Source organism: Drosophila grimshawi, unplaced genomic scaffold (assembly GCF_018153295.1).
Source record: "Drosophila grimshawi isolate 15287-2541.00 unplaced genomic scaffold, ASM1815329v1 contig_311, whole genome shotgun sequence".
Lineage (NCBI taxonomy): Eukaryota > Metazoa > Arthropoda > Insecta > Diptera > Drosophilidae > Drosophila > Drosophila grimshawi.
This window is the reverse complement of record NW_025063098.1, coordinates 27,724,008-27,741,789: the sequence shown is the minus strand read 5'-3', so window position 1 is coordinate 27,741,789 and position 17,782 is coordinate 27,724,008. Positions and strand designations below refer to the sequence as shown.

The 17,782-nt window shown below is 42.0% G+C and overlaps 4 protein-coding genes and 1 long non-coding RNA gene across 5 annotated transcripts; 3 read left to right on the top strand and 2 right to left on the bottom strand.

Annotated features, from left to right (window-relative positions):
• The first annotated feature begins 292 nt into the window (after nucleotides 1–292).
• LOC116806012 lies at nucleotides 293–5,995 on the top strand. The gene is made up of 2 exons (XR_004365496.1): nucleotides 293–889; nucleotides 4,994–5,995. It is a non-coding gene; the product is annotated as an uncharacterized LOC116806012 (long non-coding RNA).
• Nucleotides 5,996–7,976: 1,981 nt separating this feature from the next.
• Nucleotides 7,977–9,145, top strand: LOC6569743. Its single transcript, XM_001996058.2, is given in 3 exon segments — nucleotides 7,977–8,118; nucleotides 8,121–8,400; nucleotides 8,481–9,145. Coding segments are annotated over 3 exon segments (1,077 nt in total). The 3' UTR covers nucleotides 9,136–9,145.
• A 163-nt stretch (nucleotides 9,146–9,308) lies between these two features.
• Nucleotides 9,309–13,083, bottom strand: LOC6569744 (bromodomain-containing protein 8). Its single transcript, XM_001996059.2, has 3 exons — nucleotides 12,381–13,083; nucleotides 11,215–12,321; nucleotides 9,309–10,798 (listed from the first exon to the last, which is right to left on the bottom strand). Exons 1-3 carry the CDS (start codon nucleotides 12,994–12,996, stop codon nucleotides 9,828–9,830), a joined length of 2,694 nt encoding a protein of 897 aa, XP_001996095.1. The 5' UTR covers nucleotides 12,997–13,083; the 3' UTR covers nucleotides 9,309–9,827.
• Nucleotides 13,084–13,549: 466 nt separating this feature from the next.
• Nucleotides 13,550–15,015, top strand: LOC6569745 (CDGSH iron-sulfur domain-containing protein 2 homolog). Its single transcript, XM_001996060.2, has 3 exons — nucleotides 13,550–13,751; nucleotides 14,405–14,619; nucleotides 14,676–15,015. The coding sequence occupies exons 1-3, from the start codon at nucleotides 13,655–13,657 to the stop codon at nucleotides 14,760–14,762; spliced, it is 399 nt and encodes a 132-aa protein (XP_001996096.1). The 5' UTR covers nucleotides 13,550–13,654; the 3' UTR covers nucleotides 14,763–15,015.
• Nucleotides 15,016–15,228: 213 nt separating this feature from the next.
• LOC6569746 (elongation factor 1-gamma) lies at nucleotides 15,229–17,623 on the bottom strand. Its single transcript, XM_001996061.3, has 3 exons — nucleotides 17,492–17,623; nucleotides 17,198–17,347; nucleotides 15,229–16,582 (listed from the first exon to the last, which is right to left on the bottom strand). The coding sequence occupies exons 1-3, from the start codon at nucleotides 17,549–17,551 to the stop codon at nucleotides 15,455–15,457; spliced, it is 1,338 nt and encodes a 445-aa protein (XP_001996097.2). The 5' UTR covers nucleotides 17,552–17,623; the 3' UTR covers nucleotides 15,229–15,454.
• Nucleotides 17,624–17,782: the final 159 nt, after the last annotated feature.

Genomic DNA, 17,782 nt, shown 5'->3' with positions numbered 1-17,782 from the left:
AATACAACGAAAGTCGTGCTTAGCGAGTACATACAAAATGTGTTATGTATGTGTGTGTGGCGTTGCCAGTTTCTGCAATTATGTTGAATTAATTGCCTCATATTCATTCCTAGGGAAGCCGCCATTTTCGTCTGCAAAGTAAAACAAACTGAGCGTAAAACATTTTCATATACGATTTTAAATACAAATAAATATACGTAAAAAATGCAACAGAAGTCGTGCTTAGAGAATACATACAAAATGTATATGTGTGTGTCTGTATGTGGCGTTGCCAGTTTCTGCAATTTTTTTTCAAATTGCCGTTGATTACACTGCGGCTGACACGCACACAGAGACAAAAAAAAATTCACACAGAGAGGCAGACACACAGACATATTTACCGAAATAATGGGCAGATATCTGTTGCCCGAGCGGATGCACGAGAAGCGTTTACAGTTGGATCAGTCTTCTGGCCCCGTCTAATTATAAATGATTTAATTTCAATAACAATTTAATAAAACTGAGTTTGCAAAACGAAATTGACAACAAGGGAGAGAGAGAGAGGGCAATGTTTTCTCATGCCTGAATAGTCGAGTTTTTTTTGCCCTCGTGCGTGCTCGCTCTTATGTGCGTGTGTGTATGTACGTATGTATGAATATGTACGTGTATGTAATTCGCCATACTTCTTCAATTCGAAGAGGCAGACATAAAGAGACCACAAAACAACAAGAACAAGAACGGCGACGACGATGAAGGCAAGGAATACTTGTGAAATAAAAGCAGCGACGTCGGCAGCAGCAGCTACAACAACAACAACCGCTGCTATCAACTTGAGCCATCAGCGCAGCCGTCGTCGTTACTCACCACCACACCTGCATGTACACTGACACTGCTGTTGCTCTGCGCGTGTGTAAGCTTTGCTTTTTACGTATGTATGTGTATCGGCATGTATTTAGAATGTGAGCGCTCCCTATATTTTTGCGTTTGCAAATAAGCGGTTCTTTCGTGGCGTTGCCACATTGCACAAAACTAGTTCACTTTTCAATTTCAACGATGCTTTTCGTTTAGGCGCGAAACACAGCGTATGTATGTACATAAGAAAAAAAAGACATGTGTGTTGTATGTGTATAGTTCATTTTGCTGCTGATAAGGCGGAATAGTAATGAAGAAAGGAAGCAAAGGAGAGGAGGAGAACACAGCTCCGCTTGTCGTTCGTCGTTATCAACACAACAACAGTTGGTTGTTTGTGTGTCGCCCTTGTTTTGTTTTTACTGTTCCAGTTCTCTTATTTTTATTTTGCACTATCGCTTAATTATTGAAATTAAAAAGCAAACCAAATTCCACAGTTCTGACTAAGTGGACGCCCCAAAAATAAAAAAAATAATGGTAAGACAAGAATAAGGGAAGTGATTTATGGATAACCGTATTACTGTTTTTAGTGGGTGAGGGTCCAGTGTTTCACATTGTTTATTTGTATTTGTGACTAGATCCACACTCATTAAAAACGGTAGTTCAATCAACAGTTATTGCATGACACGCTATGCACGTGTGGTGATTGCTTGGTGATATTTACAATGCGCTGTGTTGTTGGCATACAATACAGGGAATTTGTATCACATACAATACTGGGAATATAAAAAATTGATAACTGTAGTTCAATCAAGGGGAGGCGAAAATTGCACGTGTTCAATCTCAGTGTATTTACAATCTCGTTAAAATACTGGGAACTTGTAAGCGGAGAATTGAATGAATCAAGTTGTGTGAGCTATAAATATTTTTAAACGGAAGTTGTACAATGCTGGATTGCTACGAATGAGTTGTCGCCAAGTTAAATTTGGCGATTACTCTTAACGGAAACGACGTGTTCTTTTAAACTATCCACCTGTTTTTCCCCCCTCACTTTTTTTTGAGCAAGGTAATTAGTCAAGATGCCGCACTCGGATAGAATAAAGCCAGTCACACAGAACGCAGCTGTCACTGTGTGTGTGTTTGTGTGTAATTGAGGGAAGAAAAAGAAAAAGGATAGAGAAGCGAAAATGTTGTTCGTCTCTTTCTCAGGGATTTCTCTTCATTTTTTTTTGGTTTCTTAATATAATATAATAATTATACGCACTAAATTAACGCTAATGTGTATGATTTTGTGAACAACACAAAAAGAAAAACAAACAAAATTTTTTTCTCAGACAAAATGTTTAAAAATGAATTTTGTGCTGCGCTTGTCGCTGAAAGTGGAGGAAAACTAATTTGAATTTGAAGTGAGGGCAATTTTTTGAGTTTTAAGTGCTCTGCTTTTCGTCAATATGCAAAGCAGAGTTCAACAACACTTGCCTTGTGCTGCTCGCCAGCTGGGCTCAGATTTCTGTCGCCGTCTCTCTCTAACGAACTATAATAATAATTTGCTACCGGAACAAATTACTGTAAATTCCTAGAAGTTTATTTTCCTACTTCGTATATCGCTCTCCTATATATTTGTAAATGTATGTATTAAGTTGACAACTAGAGAGAGGGAGGCATTATTGAGTAAACAGCAATTTCCGTAGAATTCTGTGGCCTGAAAACTGTTTTTTTTTTGTGCAGATTGAGCAGAAATATAAACTGCAACGACGCCACGATTCTTAAACAATCAGTAAGGGTGAGGGGCGGTGCTGGGCGGGGGGCGTTGCAAAAATTATTGTATAAATCAGCAGAAAAGAAAAAAAGGCAGCGGCGGCGAGCCAAACAAAAAAGTACAAATAATAAACCTTAATTCGAAGCTTGATTCATTCATACACATACACAGACAAAAACGCACACAGACATGCAATATGTGTTCATACAAAATACGAGAGATCAAAATGGTAAATGGGAGGGGGGAAAGTCAATTGAGCTATGAAAACCGATCAAAACGACGGCACCAATTGAAATTGTTGCCAAGGCGCACGAGCAAAAAAAAAAAATGACATGAAATGATATCCGAAAAGTGACCGAAAACAAAAAAAAAAACTGAAAACCGAACCAAGCCCATCACTAGGCAACAAGCAGGAGAAGAAGAAGGAGAAGGCAACAACAGTCAAATGCCACAGAAAATCGTGCACTGGCAATAATCATTGCTTGCTGGCTCTGCAGGAAGGATGATGGTGGGATGAGTTGGAATAGGATACATATAATAAACAGATAGAGAGAGAGAGAGAGAAATGTTTGCTTGCTCTCTATCTCTCTGTCTCTCGCCCACTTTCTAGCTTCAACTGCAACTGCAACTGCTGCTCTTTTCTGACTCTATTTTGTCGGCGAACATGGATCTAGTGCACGGTTGTTCATGATTAAGTTCGTGACTAGATTTCATGCTCGTCTATTAAGTTGGGTCAACACACAACACAAAAAAAAAAGAGGAGAGCAAAGCAAAGCAGTGAGGGTGGGGTGGAGTGGGATGCACATCAACTGGACGAAAAACGCATTGACTTTTTTAATGTGAACGGACATTAAATTAATCGTACATGATTCGATCAAAAAAAGTATTAACTGACTGAGTATTAAACGTAAAGCGATGGAATGCAAATAGAAAGCGCGACATTTTAATGCTTATATATATTTGTATAAATATATTGATATAATAATAATAGCTGGCATATTTTGCAAACAATTTTCAAACTGGTAAAACATGAGTAGTCGCTACAAAAATTAATTTGCTTAAAAATATGTTGTTGGGTCATAATTTAATAACTTGAAGCTTAGACACTGCGAAAATTGTTGGTAAATATATACATAAATAAAAAAGAATATAAATAAAACATGTATATTTATTTATAACATTTCAAGAAGCTGATCAAAATAACATTAAATAGCTTTAAGTGCATAAAATAATACGAATTAAATAAATAAAATAAAATTATTTATTGCAATAATGTGTAGAATCACCAAATTCAATTCAAAGATATAAAAAAAAAAATTAATTTGTAGAGCTTAAAAAAATGTGTTTGGGAGCAATATAAGATAATAATAATTGTTTAAATTTAATAACTAAGGAAAATGCGTATAATGCATTTAAAATTATGATGATAATCTTCAGACAGATCGATTATTCGAAGGATCGACCAACTATAAATGAATAATAAATTAATGAATAAGCTTACAGTCTAAAATTTAAACTTCATATATAAAGCTTTCTAAATTGAAAACCCAATACATGTTAAATGTAATTCCCTTGAAACAACCCTCGCAATTAATTTTATATAGATACTGTAAAAATCAATTTCAATAGAAAATTGCATACAAATTTTTCCCAGCCCTTGGTCTACCCTTGTTGTGGGTGGAAGGAGGTCAGCATAAAAGAAACTACTGTATAAACAAAATTTTTGCCCTGAAGGGGGAGCGTTAATCATCAGCAATCAGTTATGTATGCATAGATGATTATATTACATGATTGACCCGTGACCCACATAATGACAAGCAAAGGCACACAAAAATACACACTCACCCGCAGCAAATATGAGAATAAAGTTATTGACCTTTTCAACACTGGCAGTTGCAGCAGCAGAAGTTGACCGCAAAAGCAGAAGCCAAACTGCGACAACAAACAAACGGGCAGACGACGACGATCGACTCATGCTGGCTGACACGCCCCCTTTTTGCCCGCATGCTGCTGCTGCTGCCTCTACTTGGCGGCATAGCCTGATTTGTGTGTGCGGCTGCTGCTTTATCTCTGCCTGCCTCTGCCTGTTTTATTTTATGGCCAGGCGACACGCGATTGAAAATCGAATCGTAACTCTGACAAAAAAAAAATACAAACACACGCTCCTAGCGTTGTAATCAATTTTTGTGGACACAGCAGCTTGTTGCCTTTATTCTATTGTCAGCGTGTGAAATTTGTCGAGGACCAGGCGAGGTGGAGCTGCGAGGGGGTTGTGCTGCGACTGCAGGCGTTTTGTTTTTGATAATTTTATTTATTTAATTTTATATTTTTGTTGTCTCGCATTCGCATGCGTCACAGCGAAAAATAACGGGTTTAATTTGTTTTGTTCTCTTTATTTCGTTTTAGGTGCTGCCAAGCGATAGAAAATAAGCAAGCGCGTCTAACTGTAACAGCTGCCATTTAAATTTCTCTACAAGCATAATTTCAGGCCATGTCGGTACCACTTTTTAACCCTCCTCTCGCATTTCCTTCTTTTCACGCTACTTGGATGAAAATGCCAACGCACTGCAATAAATAAGCAACATATTTTTGTTGTGTGTTTGGGTAATTTACATATTTTCAAAACGAGACTGCTGTCATTTGTAGGTACACACACACACACAGTGAGACACACATACAGAGCTGAAGTTTCAACCCCAGCGTGAAAGCCAAGCGCAGTGAATTGCAACGGCGCAAATTTCAACCTCGAACTTCGCTGTCGACGTCAACGTTGCCGTCGCCTGCTTTCCCATTTCCATTTCCTTCCATCCGCAATCCAGCGGCGAGAAGCCGTCAAACGCTGAAAACTAATTGATATAATAGTTAAAATAACAAACTAACGAGAAAGAAGTTGGCAGCAGCGGCAAGCGAAGCCGCAAAGATGTGAGGAGAAGGAAGAGGAGGTAGAGCAGAGGAGAAGGAGGAAGGAGATACACAAAGAAACGACGACTGCTGCTGCGTTGGCGAAGTGCAAAACCTTTCCAATTTGAAAATAGCTTTGTGCTGTTTGTTGTTGTTTGTGGGAACGAGCACACAACAACAACAACAACAAACGGCAACCAGTAGAACAACAAGCAAGCACTATGTGCCAAGGAGTATGATCGAGAGGGGAGATGAGAGAAGAATAGTTTGCCGCAAGCAAAAGATGACAATGCAGCGATTAAAGCAAAGCAGAACGCGTCGCAACTTGAACTTTGGTCAAGTCGTCTCTTCGACACTCTGCTGCTTCCAACGGCATCTGGAAAAATGCTTTTTCTCGTTCCAATGCGCGGCATTTCCGTTTGCCGGTGAGGATGCTGCACTTGCAGCATGCAGTTGAAGTTGTATTATTAAATCAAAAATAAAATATGTGTGCAATTTATATAAGCATTTGTCTGTCTATGATTTGTAACAGAGGAAATAGCTTTAACATGGATATGCATCTGCCCACAGGGCACAAGTTGCACTTATTAATGGCAGATGTGTGAGGCTTGCGCTATTGCAACTGCCACAAAGTTTGTGGCAAAATTAAATGCGAGAAAAATCGCGACTGTCGATTACAAGATCGATTAAATGATAGTGCGGTAAAACGGCTGCCGACGGCGCTTTACAGCACTGCGTATATTCGATAGACACGTCGATTACACCACACTCGATTAACATATCGATAGGCAAACTTAAATGCGCAGTTGCGCGCGCACCTAACAGATTTTGAAAAAAAAAATGCAATAATTATGTATTTAGAGCAACGATTAAGAAATTTGTGAAAAGTGCGCGTGTGTATATAATTAATGTAGGCTATTAAACAACATAGTTATTAGTGTGTTATTGTTGCAAGTTCGTTCGTGTTCACCTTAAGTTGAGTTTCTGCTTCAAAGTGGTATTTATGTTTTTTAAATTTGCTGTTTGCCACTTTTCCTCTCTCTCACACACACACTCACACACACGTAAGATGCAAGCAGACGTAACAAAGGCGTTTTGCAGGCAAAAAAACAAATAAATTACATGTGCAATGGCGAACAGGTAAACAATATAAATGCATACATCTGTGTGTGTGTGCGTTTATGTAGTTATGTGTGTGATTATTGTGTGTGCGTATGTATGAATGTCTATATTTACATCATGGCCATAAGCTGGCCGAACATTTTATAATGCCAATTTTGTTTTGACTGACTTGCAACGAGTTTTGTGGACCACCCACCCCTGGAAAACCCACAGTGGATCCTCGATAATTTGACTTTGAATATCCACTGTTAACACTAAAAATATTATTTCAGAACACGTTATGAGAAACTGTTAAAACGTTTATATTTTTGTGGTTGCACACGCTGTTAAAATTGAGACGTTTGCATTAAGCATGTTTTTTGACTATTGAACAAAAAAAAGTGAGAAATTCTTAATAATTTTGTACACAATGCTGTTAAAAATTAGTCTTTTGTTTAAGAAACAATGCGGGAAATATGTTGAAAAATTAAATCAATTATATAAATTCTAATAAAAAATGTTGGACAGATTATTAACTTTTTCTTATTATATTTTAACTAATTAAAAATTGTTAGACGAAGTTAAATATAATGCAAATAAATTTTACAAATATTTAAATCTATTTATATGTTAAAGGGTAAATATATATGTTCAAAATGATTAACAATTGCTTATAATTGCTACTAATATATAAATATTTCTTTATTAATTAATTATTTACAATTTCCCTTAAATTCGGAAAAAAAAATGTTAATAAATAATAAATATGATAATTTCCAAAGATGTCTGAGTGCTTTCAATTGTATAAATTGTATAATTTCCCTCCATGGAGTGAGCACTGTACTCTTGTTTGGTAACTGAAAACCCTAAATAATGGCCATGAACTGGAACTTGGAGGCTGCGAACCTTTGCCTTTAAATTTGCCGCTGTTGTATGTTTTTTTTTGTATGTTTTCTTTGTGTTTTTGGCACTCTTGGTCTGGTTGGGCTACACACAATGTGGGTTACGGTTACTGACCCACCTAACGGCTACGTATTTGTGCCACTGTCAGTTTATTTTTGTCTGTGTGCTGTGCTGTGTTGTGCTGTGCTTATGGCTTAATGCGTTTACTTTTCGCCACCAAATCCGTCGACGTTGTCCGCGGCTGCCTTCGGTGCTGGCCATTGTTATTATTGCTATTAACACGATTTTCAAAAATTTATGCTACAATTTCTTATTGTTGTTGCTGCTGGGAGTACTTGGCGCCGTTGAGCAGCTGGTGGCCAACTAGCCAAATAGCAACTACCGCATTTCGCTTGCGCACCAGTTTCAATATCTGATTGCCGCTCGACTCATGCGGATCGCTTGTTTACCTGCCTGTTTACAAACATTTTGATTGAGTCAACAAATGAGGGGCATAATTGAGGCACGTCTACTGCTGCTATTAATCTTATTCACCGTGCAGTCTACGGCGGACATGGTCGTCAACGACATTTGGAACGCCTTCAGAGCTGTTAGCAATGATACGTCGCTCCTCGCCCACATCATACCGGAATGTACGGATCGAGCATGTCCAATCCGAATCCCACCTTCGTCTTCAGAATGCCAGCACCGAATCAACGCAACAAATTTGAGTTGCTGAAAATGCAACGTTCCGATTTTGGGGAACCCAATTTTCCCAATATTACCACGAAGCCCATTAGGATTGTGGACGTTTCAGCGGAGAAGGAGACCCATGTCAAGTCGAGCTTATCGGAATGGCAGCAACTGGGCTTGCAGGGCTGGTCGGGTGAACTGAAGCCACCGGTGCAGTGGCTGGAGGAGTCACACAAGTGAGTAAGCGTAGCACTCAGGGATGGGATCTTGTCAAGGTCCACAACCAATTCTAGACCATTTTACAAATCTCCCACAGGGATACAACGCCAAAGCCGCCCAATTGGCAGTTGGGGGCTTATCCACAGGATGAGATACTCTTGGATTTGCAGAGCTACCAGCTGAATGGACGTGTGACGGACATACGTGTGATGCCATCCAATCAGTTGGAGGCGCAACGGGAGGATCTGATGAATGAACAGAACGTGTATTTAGCGAGAGCGAACGATCCCTTTGGCTACTCGATGAAGTGGGCTTTCAGCAATGACACCGACCAGCTCAAGGATCGGGGCAAGCGAGATGTGGCCAAGCTCTACTCGATGATCAAGTGCTCCACGAACTGTGATCCGCTGATCTACAAAGGATACGGCTGCTATTGTGGGTTTGGGGGACATGGTGTGCCCAACGATGGCATCGATCGCTGTTGCCGTCTGCACGACAAGTGCTACGGTCAGAGCAACTGCATCTCCTACCTCGAATACTTTGTCCCATACGTGTGGAAGTGCTATCGTGGCAAACCGCTCTGTGCCATCGATCATGGCGAGTGGGGCGCCCCCGATTCCTGTGCGGCTCGTCTCTGCCAGTGTGACTTGCGTCTCTCCCGCTGCCTCCGCAACTTCCACTGTCCAAGTCGACGGGCTGTGTGCCGCTCCTCCAGATCCAGACGCTTCCAAAATTTAATATTCTTTGATTAACGTGTGTTGTGAGCTGCGTAAATATCTCTCGCAGGTAAAATAAATCAAATCCTGCAAGATTCAATTGTTTTTCATATTGTTGATGTCAGTTAAAAACTTTTCAATTAAATTGATTAGTAAAATAATATTTAATGATCGATGTTAAATAATATTAAAATACCAGAGTCATTTTCTTAGAGTACCTAGATTTGATCCCTCAATGCAGATGAATCAATTTATTTGCCAGTCTTCCTCTAATATGATAAGTCTGCTAAAAGATAAATCTTGATTTGTATTCCCGTAATAATTCCTTATTGTTAAAGTTTACGTGATTTTAAAAACTGTCTCAAAAAAAGATTATTATTTTTTTGTTTTTTTTTTTTTAAAGAGATTTTTGTGACGGATTTGCAATTTTATTTTCGTTGTTGGTTGCAAGTAGCAAGTGTGAAAAGCTTATTCTTATTTTAGGCTAAGACACATTGATACATTTTTGATTATTAAATTAGAAAACGATGAAAATGTAATTGTCGCTGCCATAGGAGCATATTAAGCAAAAAACAACCAAATGGAGTAAGTTGTAAGTGGTCAAGATAGACATTGAAAGACTGTAGAAAGAAGGATCAGAAGTTATAACCGGAAAATGGAATCAGTTGGAATCCTCAAGTGTCGTCTCAATTGCTGCTTGTTGCTTGCTGCTTGCTGTGTGTGTTAGTCTAATGATGCCTTTGGCTCTTGCGCGAACCACTGCGCGCCTTGTTGCCAGCCGGAGTGCGTTCCTTCTCCACCTTGTGGGCGACAGTGATGCTGTGCGGAGCAGTGTTATCCGTTGGAGCAGTGGCTGCAAACTCCTTGATCGCACGGCATTCCTGCATGAAGCGTCGCACGGTTTTACGCTGTGCGCTTTGTGGCTTGTAGATGAGCAACAGATTGTGGCACATGAGCAGCACATCGCGCTGCAGTTCGGAGATGCTGCGCAAATGGCCCGAATCGATGTTGCGCTTGATCGTTGGCAGATCCATGGGACGCAGGCACAGATCCGCGGATTTGTGAGGATGTTCGTCGTGGAAGGCGCGTCGAAAGTATGTCGCATTTTTGCTCTCCAGCAGCGTTGCATAGATGCTGAGGAAGAGCTTCTTGGAGGCGCCACGCGTCTCACGTCGATCATCCGTGTGATCACTGGACGCTGGTGAGTTCGGTATGCTATCGATGAGTGGCGTCGAGGAGCAGCGGCGTCTTGAGCTCGACTTTGTCGTCGAATGATCGCTGGTCGTTGTGGCATCATCATCCACCATTGGACTCTCCGAGCGATCGCGATGCGGCAACTTGCGCAACATTGGCGCACGTGTCGGCACAGGAGCGGGTGCCGGTGTGGGTGTGGATACAGGAACGGGTGCGGGTGCAGGCGCAGTTGGGGTTGCTGCTGCTGGTGTCACCGTTATGCTTGCAGCCCTCGGCGGAGTCTGTCGCGTTTCTGTTTCCAACTTGTGTTCGGCTGGTTGCTTGGCTTTGTGACTGCGTGTGGCGGGCTCATCCGGTTTGCTGCTGTTGTCCGTCTGCGTGGAGGACTCCTCATCGGTATCATGCACGGAACTGGCTGCCGTTGCAGGCGTAGGCGTTTTTGCATCGGCTGGTGGTTTGTCTGTTGCCTCCGGGGTGCGGGATTTGTTTGTGTCTTCTTTGGGTGCTGCAAATGAGTGGATAAAGAATTAGAAAATATACATAAGGAGACTGATGGAAGGAGACATATGTGCAGTAGTTGATAAAGCCTACAGTTGTCATTGCAACTATCTCCTGACCAATGCATCTATCATACGGCTCCAATAGAAATGTCATCTATAAGAGACCAGGCAGACTCCGGTTCCTCTTGTTTTTGTTATTATTATTATTCTTGCCCGACTTATCTATTGTCTCCCTTCTACATCTTTTCCCTAGCTTAGATAGCTGACTTCTTAGTCTGCAATGTGCAGTCAGGAGACCGATAAGTATCCCAAGTCTGTTCTTTCCCATGGCTATTAATTGCTTAAATCGTTTGTGATTATCGCCGCCCAAACGACATTTGCCTTGACTGAGATCTGGTGCCTCTGTCCATTCGGAATTTACCTTCGTTGTTGGGCTCGACTTTCTCGACTTTAGCGTCTGCCGTCTGCGTTTGTGCTGTTTCCGCCGTTTCCTTAGTGCTGGTCTCTGGGGTTGTAGTTTCTTTAGCTACTGCCACCGCATCTTTGCCAGCTGTTGTTTCATCAGTCGAAGCAGTTGCTTCGCGATTATTCTCTTCACTGGAACTGCTGGCAATGGTGATTGTCTCGTTGAGTTCCTCGGCAGCAGCTTCATCGTCCACAGACTGCTGGCTGCGTTCCTTGCTGCTCTCCTGCGAAGCAACTGCTGCCAGGGGTATGTTGTCATTGGAATCATCGCTGGATCCAATGACCACCTCGACCGGCTTCGGCAACGATGGCGATTTGCGATCGTCAACGTTTTCGTCGCGCACTTTTAGCGCATCGAGCTTGTCCTCAAAGTCGACGTCGGATTTGGCTGGCGCATCTGTTGCTGCTGCTGCTGTTGCTGGTGAGACAACGTTGTCCACATCTTTGAGTATGTCCTCATCGATGACACCTTCCATAATATCGCTGAGTGCCTCGAGCAGCTGCTTCTCCTCCACTTCCCATTCGTCCGCAACGGCATCCTCTGCAGCAGCTGCATCCGTCGATTCTTTATCAGCCGCAGGTTGCTTTTGACTAGGCGTTGCTTCAGCATCCGTCGATTTAACAGTGGTTGTTGTCTCATTTGCTTTGGCTGCCGTCGACGCTTTGTTCTTCTCCAGCAGCATCGAAAGCGTTGGTGCTGCCTGTGAGGGACTGCTACGGGTTATGGCCACCTCGGCAACAGGTGGTCCACTGATAGGCCGCGTCATAAACTCTGGGTCATTGGGACTCTTTAAAATAACCGCTGGCTGATTGGGTATAGCGCCGGCGCCGCTTGTCAGCAGCGATGTTATTGTTGGCGCCGCTGCTGTTGCGCGTGCCACGCTTCCAGTGCCAGCTCCAGCTAAAGTTGGAGTCGGAGTTGTAGTTGTAGGAGTGCCAGCTGTGGTTGAGGTGCTGGTGGTGGCAGCATTGTTGCCTCCTCCACCTGACGTTATCAGCAGCGATGTCAGCAAAGGCGCCGGTACCGATTGCTGTTTGGCATTGCCAGCAGCTGGAATGATGCCTGATAAAAATGGTTGAAATGTATTTTTATATATTTTAGATTTATAACAATGATTATACCAATATCCTCCACATCCATATCGACGGCCGTGGTGTCTGCCGTCATATTGGAGCGTCTGGAGCCACTGTTGCTGCGCCAGTTGCTTGGAGCATCTTTCTTGCGCTGCTCCCGCTCTCTCATTCGATTCTCCAGCTTCATTTCATCGATGCGCTTCGTTTCCTGCTCCTTCTCGATTTCATGCCACATTTGCTGCAGCTGCTCCTCTGTCGTTTCATCCGATTGCAGCGCCTCAATCTCACGCTGCATCTTGCAATAGAGTTCCTGATCGCGTCGCATCTGTGCCTTAATCTCCACAAGTCGCTCCTCGGTCAAGCGGCGCAACAGCAACTCTGTGGGCGTCTCAACGGCCACAGTTGCCGGCGAGGAGAAGCCGCTGTTTTCGTTGGTGCGCTTCTTGCGCTTCGTCGTCTCCACCGTCTCCAGCAGGTGGCCATATTGGACGGCACAGTTCTTCTGCGAATACCAATCCGACGGACGAGTGTTTCCATTGTTGCCGCACACCGATTTCAGGGTGCGACTGACCGTTATCCAATTCTGATCGCCACTGCACGAAACGGCCGAGGCCAAACAGAGTTGTTCGCGTTTCGACCACGCATCGAGCGGAATGCGGCTCATTTGAGTATATTGTATATTGTTTTTTGTCTAATTGCCGCAAAACATTTATTTCGCCACTGTTAGAGATGTGCAAATTGACAAGTACTCGTTATTAAGTCACTGTTACAAATATTTGCAGCTCACTTAGAGGTGAGCAGCTGTTAAGGTACTCGTTACTAAGTCGTCGTTACAAATATCGCCAATAATTATTGGCTTATGTTGTTTGTCATATAAATAAATTGTGTAAAAATGAGGCAATTTCTACCAACTTGAAAGTTTATAATTACATTTTGATTTCAGTAACAGTGAAATTTGCACAACTATTTTTTTGTTGTTGAGGTCATCGTTACAAAGTCGCCGTTACAAATATTTACTGCAGGCCGCTAATTATTAGCTTGTGTTGTTTGACAAATGAATAAATTGTGTAAATTTGCATGTTTATTATTACATATTGATTTCAGTACCATTGAAATTTTTAGCGAAATTGAAAAGCACTGTAAATACGGCATTGTATGGCTTAGTATTTTATGGTAAGAATTAGAGCATTCTTGCTTGCAAGCTGTGGTCCCACTGTTCCCCAACCAACAACAATGAAAACAACCAGTTTACAGACGTTTTGTGTACTGCATTTCGTTTCAATTGATTAAAAGAAAAGCCTGCAAAGAGAAAAAATTAAAAAATGGAACCAATATCGCACTTAGTAAAATCAAGCTTGCCAAACTATTTATCCAGCTTGCCGGTGCCCGACAGTTTAGGCGGCTGGTTTAAATTGTCATGTAAGTCGTCCATTGAACTTGAGGGCGCCCCAAATAAATTTTTCCGACTTGATTATTTTATAATGTAAACGTAGACATCAAGTGGCATACGTTAAAGTGTTAAAATATTTTGTGCTTATGTGGCGATTGGGTTTAGGTTGTGCAAACATTATTTGTGCAATGTTTTCAGTCGTATCTGCAGTGCGTTCAGCTAAGCTGACTTATTATGCAACATTTGCTGTCAAACTCGCGCCATTGCTACAAAAACTATTTGTCGAACTTTTGATAATTAAAAAGCTCACGATTCGGTTTGGGTTTATCTGGCCAGTTGAGATAAACAAACAGTGGGCAATTTGATAAGTGAAAGTTATGCACAGTTGGACTTTTAATTATGTCTGCTCGACCTTGTGCCGGTTACAGTTCATTTCCAATTTAGATCGGCGATCTTCTTAAAATATACCTTCACCACATATATACCGGTTTCGCACGGGCCCAATATTGTCCGCGCGCCATGTGCCAATCTTACAATCTTATTAAACTCAAAATTGTGTGACTTGTCTTTAAGAAAACTTTGAAAATGATTGGATAGTAAAGGTGTTTCTACATTTTCCGAGCCACCATTTTAATATATACAAATTGCAGCTGCGAATTATTTTGATCTATTCCCATTGCAGTCAAGGATTGGTTGGCGCTCATTCCACCCACTGCTGTTCTTGCCGGCTTGGGGTATACCGCCTACCTGGCCTTCTGTCCCGCTGCCCAGTGCAGCGCGAAGAGCGCTCGCTGCAATAATCATATACGCAAACACGAGGCCAAAGTTGTCGACATGATCGATGTGGAGGACATTGCAGAGAAGGCCGCCTTCTGTCGCTGCTGGAAGACCAAGAATGTAAGCAGGAATTATAATTAACTCCAAGCCCAAATTGAACTTTTTTTTGCTTTTAGTGGCCCTATTGCGATGGCAGCCATGGCGAGCACAACAAGCTGACCGGCGACAATGTTGGCCCAGTTGTGGTCAGCAAGAAGAAGTAAACGCCTTTCTGACTCTCCTCGGCTAGATGATGCACCAATATCATCACCGTTTGTCAGATTCAGTTAGCATTTCCTTGTTGATATTCTCGAAGAGCTTCGTTTAAGTTAAAAGCCGAACTCCTTTTCTTAATTCTTTTTAGTTTTTTTCAAGCTATTCCTACTGTAAGCAAATACAAAAATATTAATGGAATTCAAATGAAGCCAATAAAAAAAGATTGAATAAATGAATGATTGAATCATACAGATATTAAAATCAAGAAATTCTCATCCATTTTGGGACTGTTTTTTTTCAAGTAGTAGAAAACGCATAATTTGTTTTATTATTATTTTTAAATCCCGTAAAAATTATTTGCTGGCTGTGAGTGTTTGTGTGTGTGTGTTTTGAACGCGATTACAGAACAATTCTTATTCGGGGGTTACAGAAATGCAGAAGGCAGGCGGCGACAAACTTAAAAAATACCAAAAATTTTGTTTTGGTTTTGCTGAGCAAAAGCCAGGACATAATATGTAATTGTATTTTCTTAATTTTTTTTTTAAATAATGTTCACACAGCACGACGCTTAAACATTTATCAGTTGGAACTTAGAAATAGGCATCCTCGTGTTGCTGCTTTTGTAGCACTTGCTGCATTCCGAATCTCAGAAAATGTTCTGGTGCTGATTGTTGCTGCTACATTTTTTCTCGGGTTCTCTCTATTTGAAAATCTTGCCCTCCTTGAACTTTCGGCCAGCCTTATCGGTGCCGAGCCAGGAGAAGTACTGAGTGACAAGCTTCTTAGTCTCCTCGCTCTTGGCATCCAGTTTCTTCCAGTCGTAGACCTCGTAATCGATCTGCCAGTCGGGCGACAGAGTGAACGCCAGATCATGTCCACGCCACACCCACACACCGGAAATGCTGCTGTTGTTATCCTCACCAAACAGGCAGACGGAGGCGAATGCCTGTTTGCGCATCTTATCGAGACGCTGGAACATGCCACCGATCAGATTGCAGGACATAAAAGTCTTGGTCAGTTCTTCGTTGTATTTGTATTCGCCAAACCAGATCGAATAGTTCTCAGCATCGAATTTCTCAAAGAAATAGGGAATGGACTTGGCCTCTTCCTCATTGGAATAGACACGCTTGAAGTCATCAAAATTGAACGTGCCCTTGGGCATGGCATCAAACGGATCCTTGGACTTGGGCTCCATAGCCAAAGCGGCATCGGCAGCATCGAGCTCCTCAGGTTCGGGTGCAGCCTTCTTGGGTGCCGGTTCCTTCTTGGCCTTTTTCTCATCCTTGGACTTGGGCGCCTGCTGGGGCTTGGCACCGCCAGTCTTGGCCAGGAATTCAGCGTACTTCTTGGGGTCAAAGACGAGCGCCTTTTCGCACAGCTTAAAGTCCTTGATAACAGCCTTCACCTGCGGCTGATTGAGGATGGTGACGAACCAACGGTTCAAATTGCCGTACGCACTGCGCACACTTGAATCCAGCACATGCTCATACAAATGGAGCAGGGTGCAGAAGACAACAATGTCGGCCAACGTGATGCGTTCACCGGCGAGGTAAGTGGCATCCAACAGCTTCTTGTTCAGCTGCTGCAGCACAACCTCAACGTCCTGTTTCACATTCGCATTCTTCTGCTGCGGCATTATGCCGAGCAGTGGGAACACCCATGCGCAGGACGCAGGCAAGATTTCATTGTCAGCGAATGAGATCCATTGCTGCACCTGAGCCTGCACCAGCGGACACTTGCCGCCACGCAGCTGCTCATTGGCCAAAAAGTAGGCAATGGCATTCGACTCGGTCAGGCATTTGCCATCAGCGGTCTCATAAGCTGGCACCTGGAACACAAGCACAACACATGTGATACATTAGAAAGGAAAATATAATAAGCTCACATCTATTTTAGGCATGCCGACGCAAAGAGAACATAGTTCAATTGTGTATAAATAGCTATAGATAAGAATGAGGAGACAAAGTATTTATCTTTGGAAAAATATAGTTGTGTTGGTCGTTTTATAATCTGTATGTGGGTTTGCCAAAAAGAATTTATGTTTCGAAAAATTTAGTTTCTTGATCGCATTACAATCTGGATTTGCCTAGAAAGATTTTATCTTTCTACAGATATAGTTGTCTTGGTCGCATTATAATCTTCTGAATTTGGAACTGGCTAAAAAGATTTTATGTATGGATATGGATATACATCTGCCTAAATGCTAAAGCAAAGCATTTAAATTCCAGCAACAGAGAATACAACAACCACCTCAATTCTTGCCTCTGCAACGTGTATCATTTTCTCCTCTGCCTGGCTACAAACATTCGCAAAACTTTAGCAACGACGAAATTTTCTTTCGCTGATGACGTTGCGCATTTGCCGGCTTTTTAAGGTCGCTCTCCACGCCCAAAAGCGATAAGCAGCAAATGTATATGTATTTTTTTTTGTCTGTTATGCTCACCTTGCCGCCTGGGAACTTCTTTAGGAATTCCTCCGATTTGTTGGACTCGCCAAACTTGAAGTTATCGGCCACTTTCACCTTAGCGCCAGAGTACTGGGCCGCAATGAGGGCTTTGTACGCGCGGAAGTTCTCGGGATAAGTGTAAAGCGTCTGTAATTATAAATTTGATAGTTGAGAGATATTTATTAGTGTGTTCCCAGAAATGTTGTGCACTTGTTGAGCTATAATTTGTTAATTATTAATGCAGGATTGCAGAATAATTGGCGAATTAAAGCGACATATTTTTTTACTTACTCCAGTCGACATCGTGATTTCTGCCGGAGAGAAAGAAGAAGACACAGACAGTGTTGCCATAGCCCATTACATGTTGCTGTTATGTGTGGAGCACAAGCATGTTAGGCGAGGAGTTAAAACGTAAAATGAAGCGATTACAAATCGAACGAGTGCTAGAGCTGGCAGACGATATATAATTGTGACCATCGATAGTTGTTAAATTGATTAAAGAATTCATTTATTTGGGTAACAAAAATTTGTATTTTTCTGCTCATGTTACCAATTTGATATCGTCGGCTGCTTCGGTTCTTT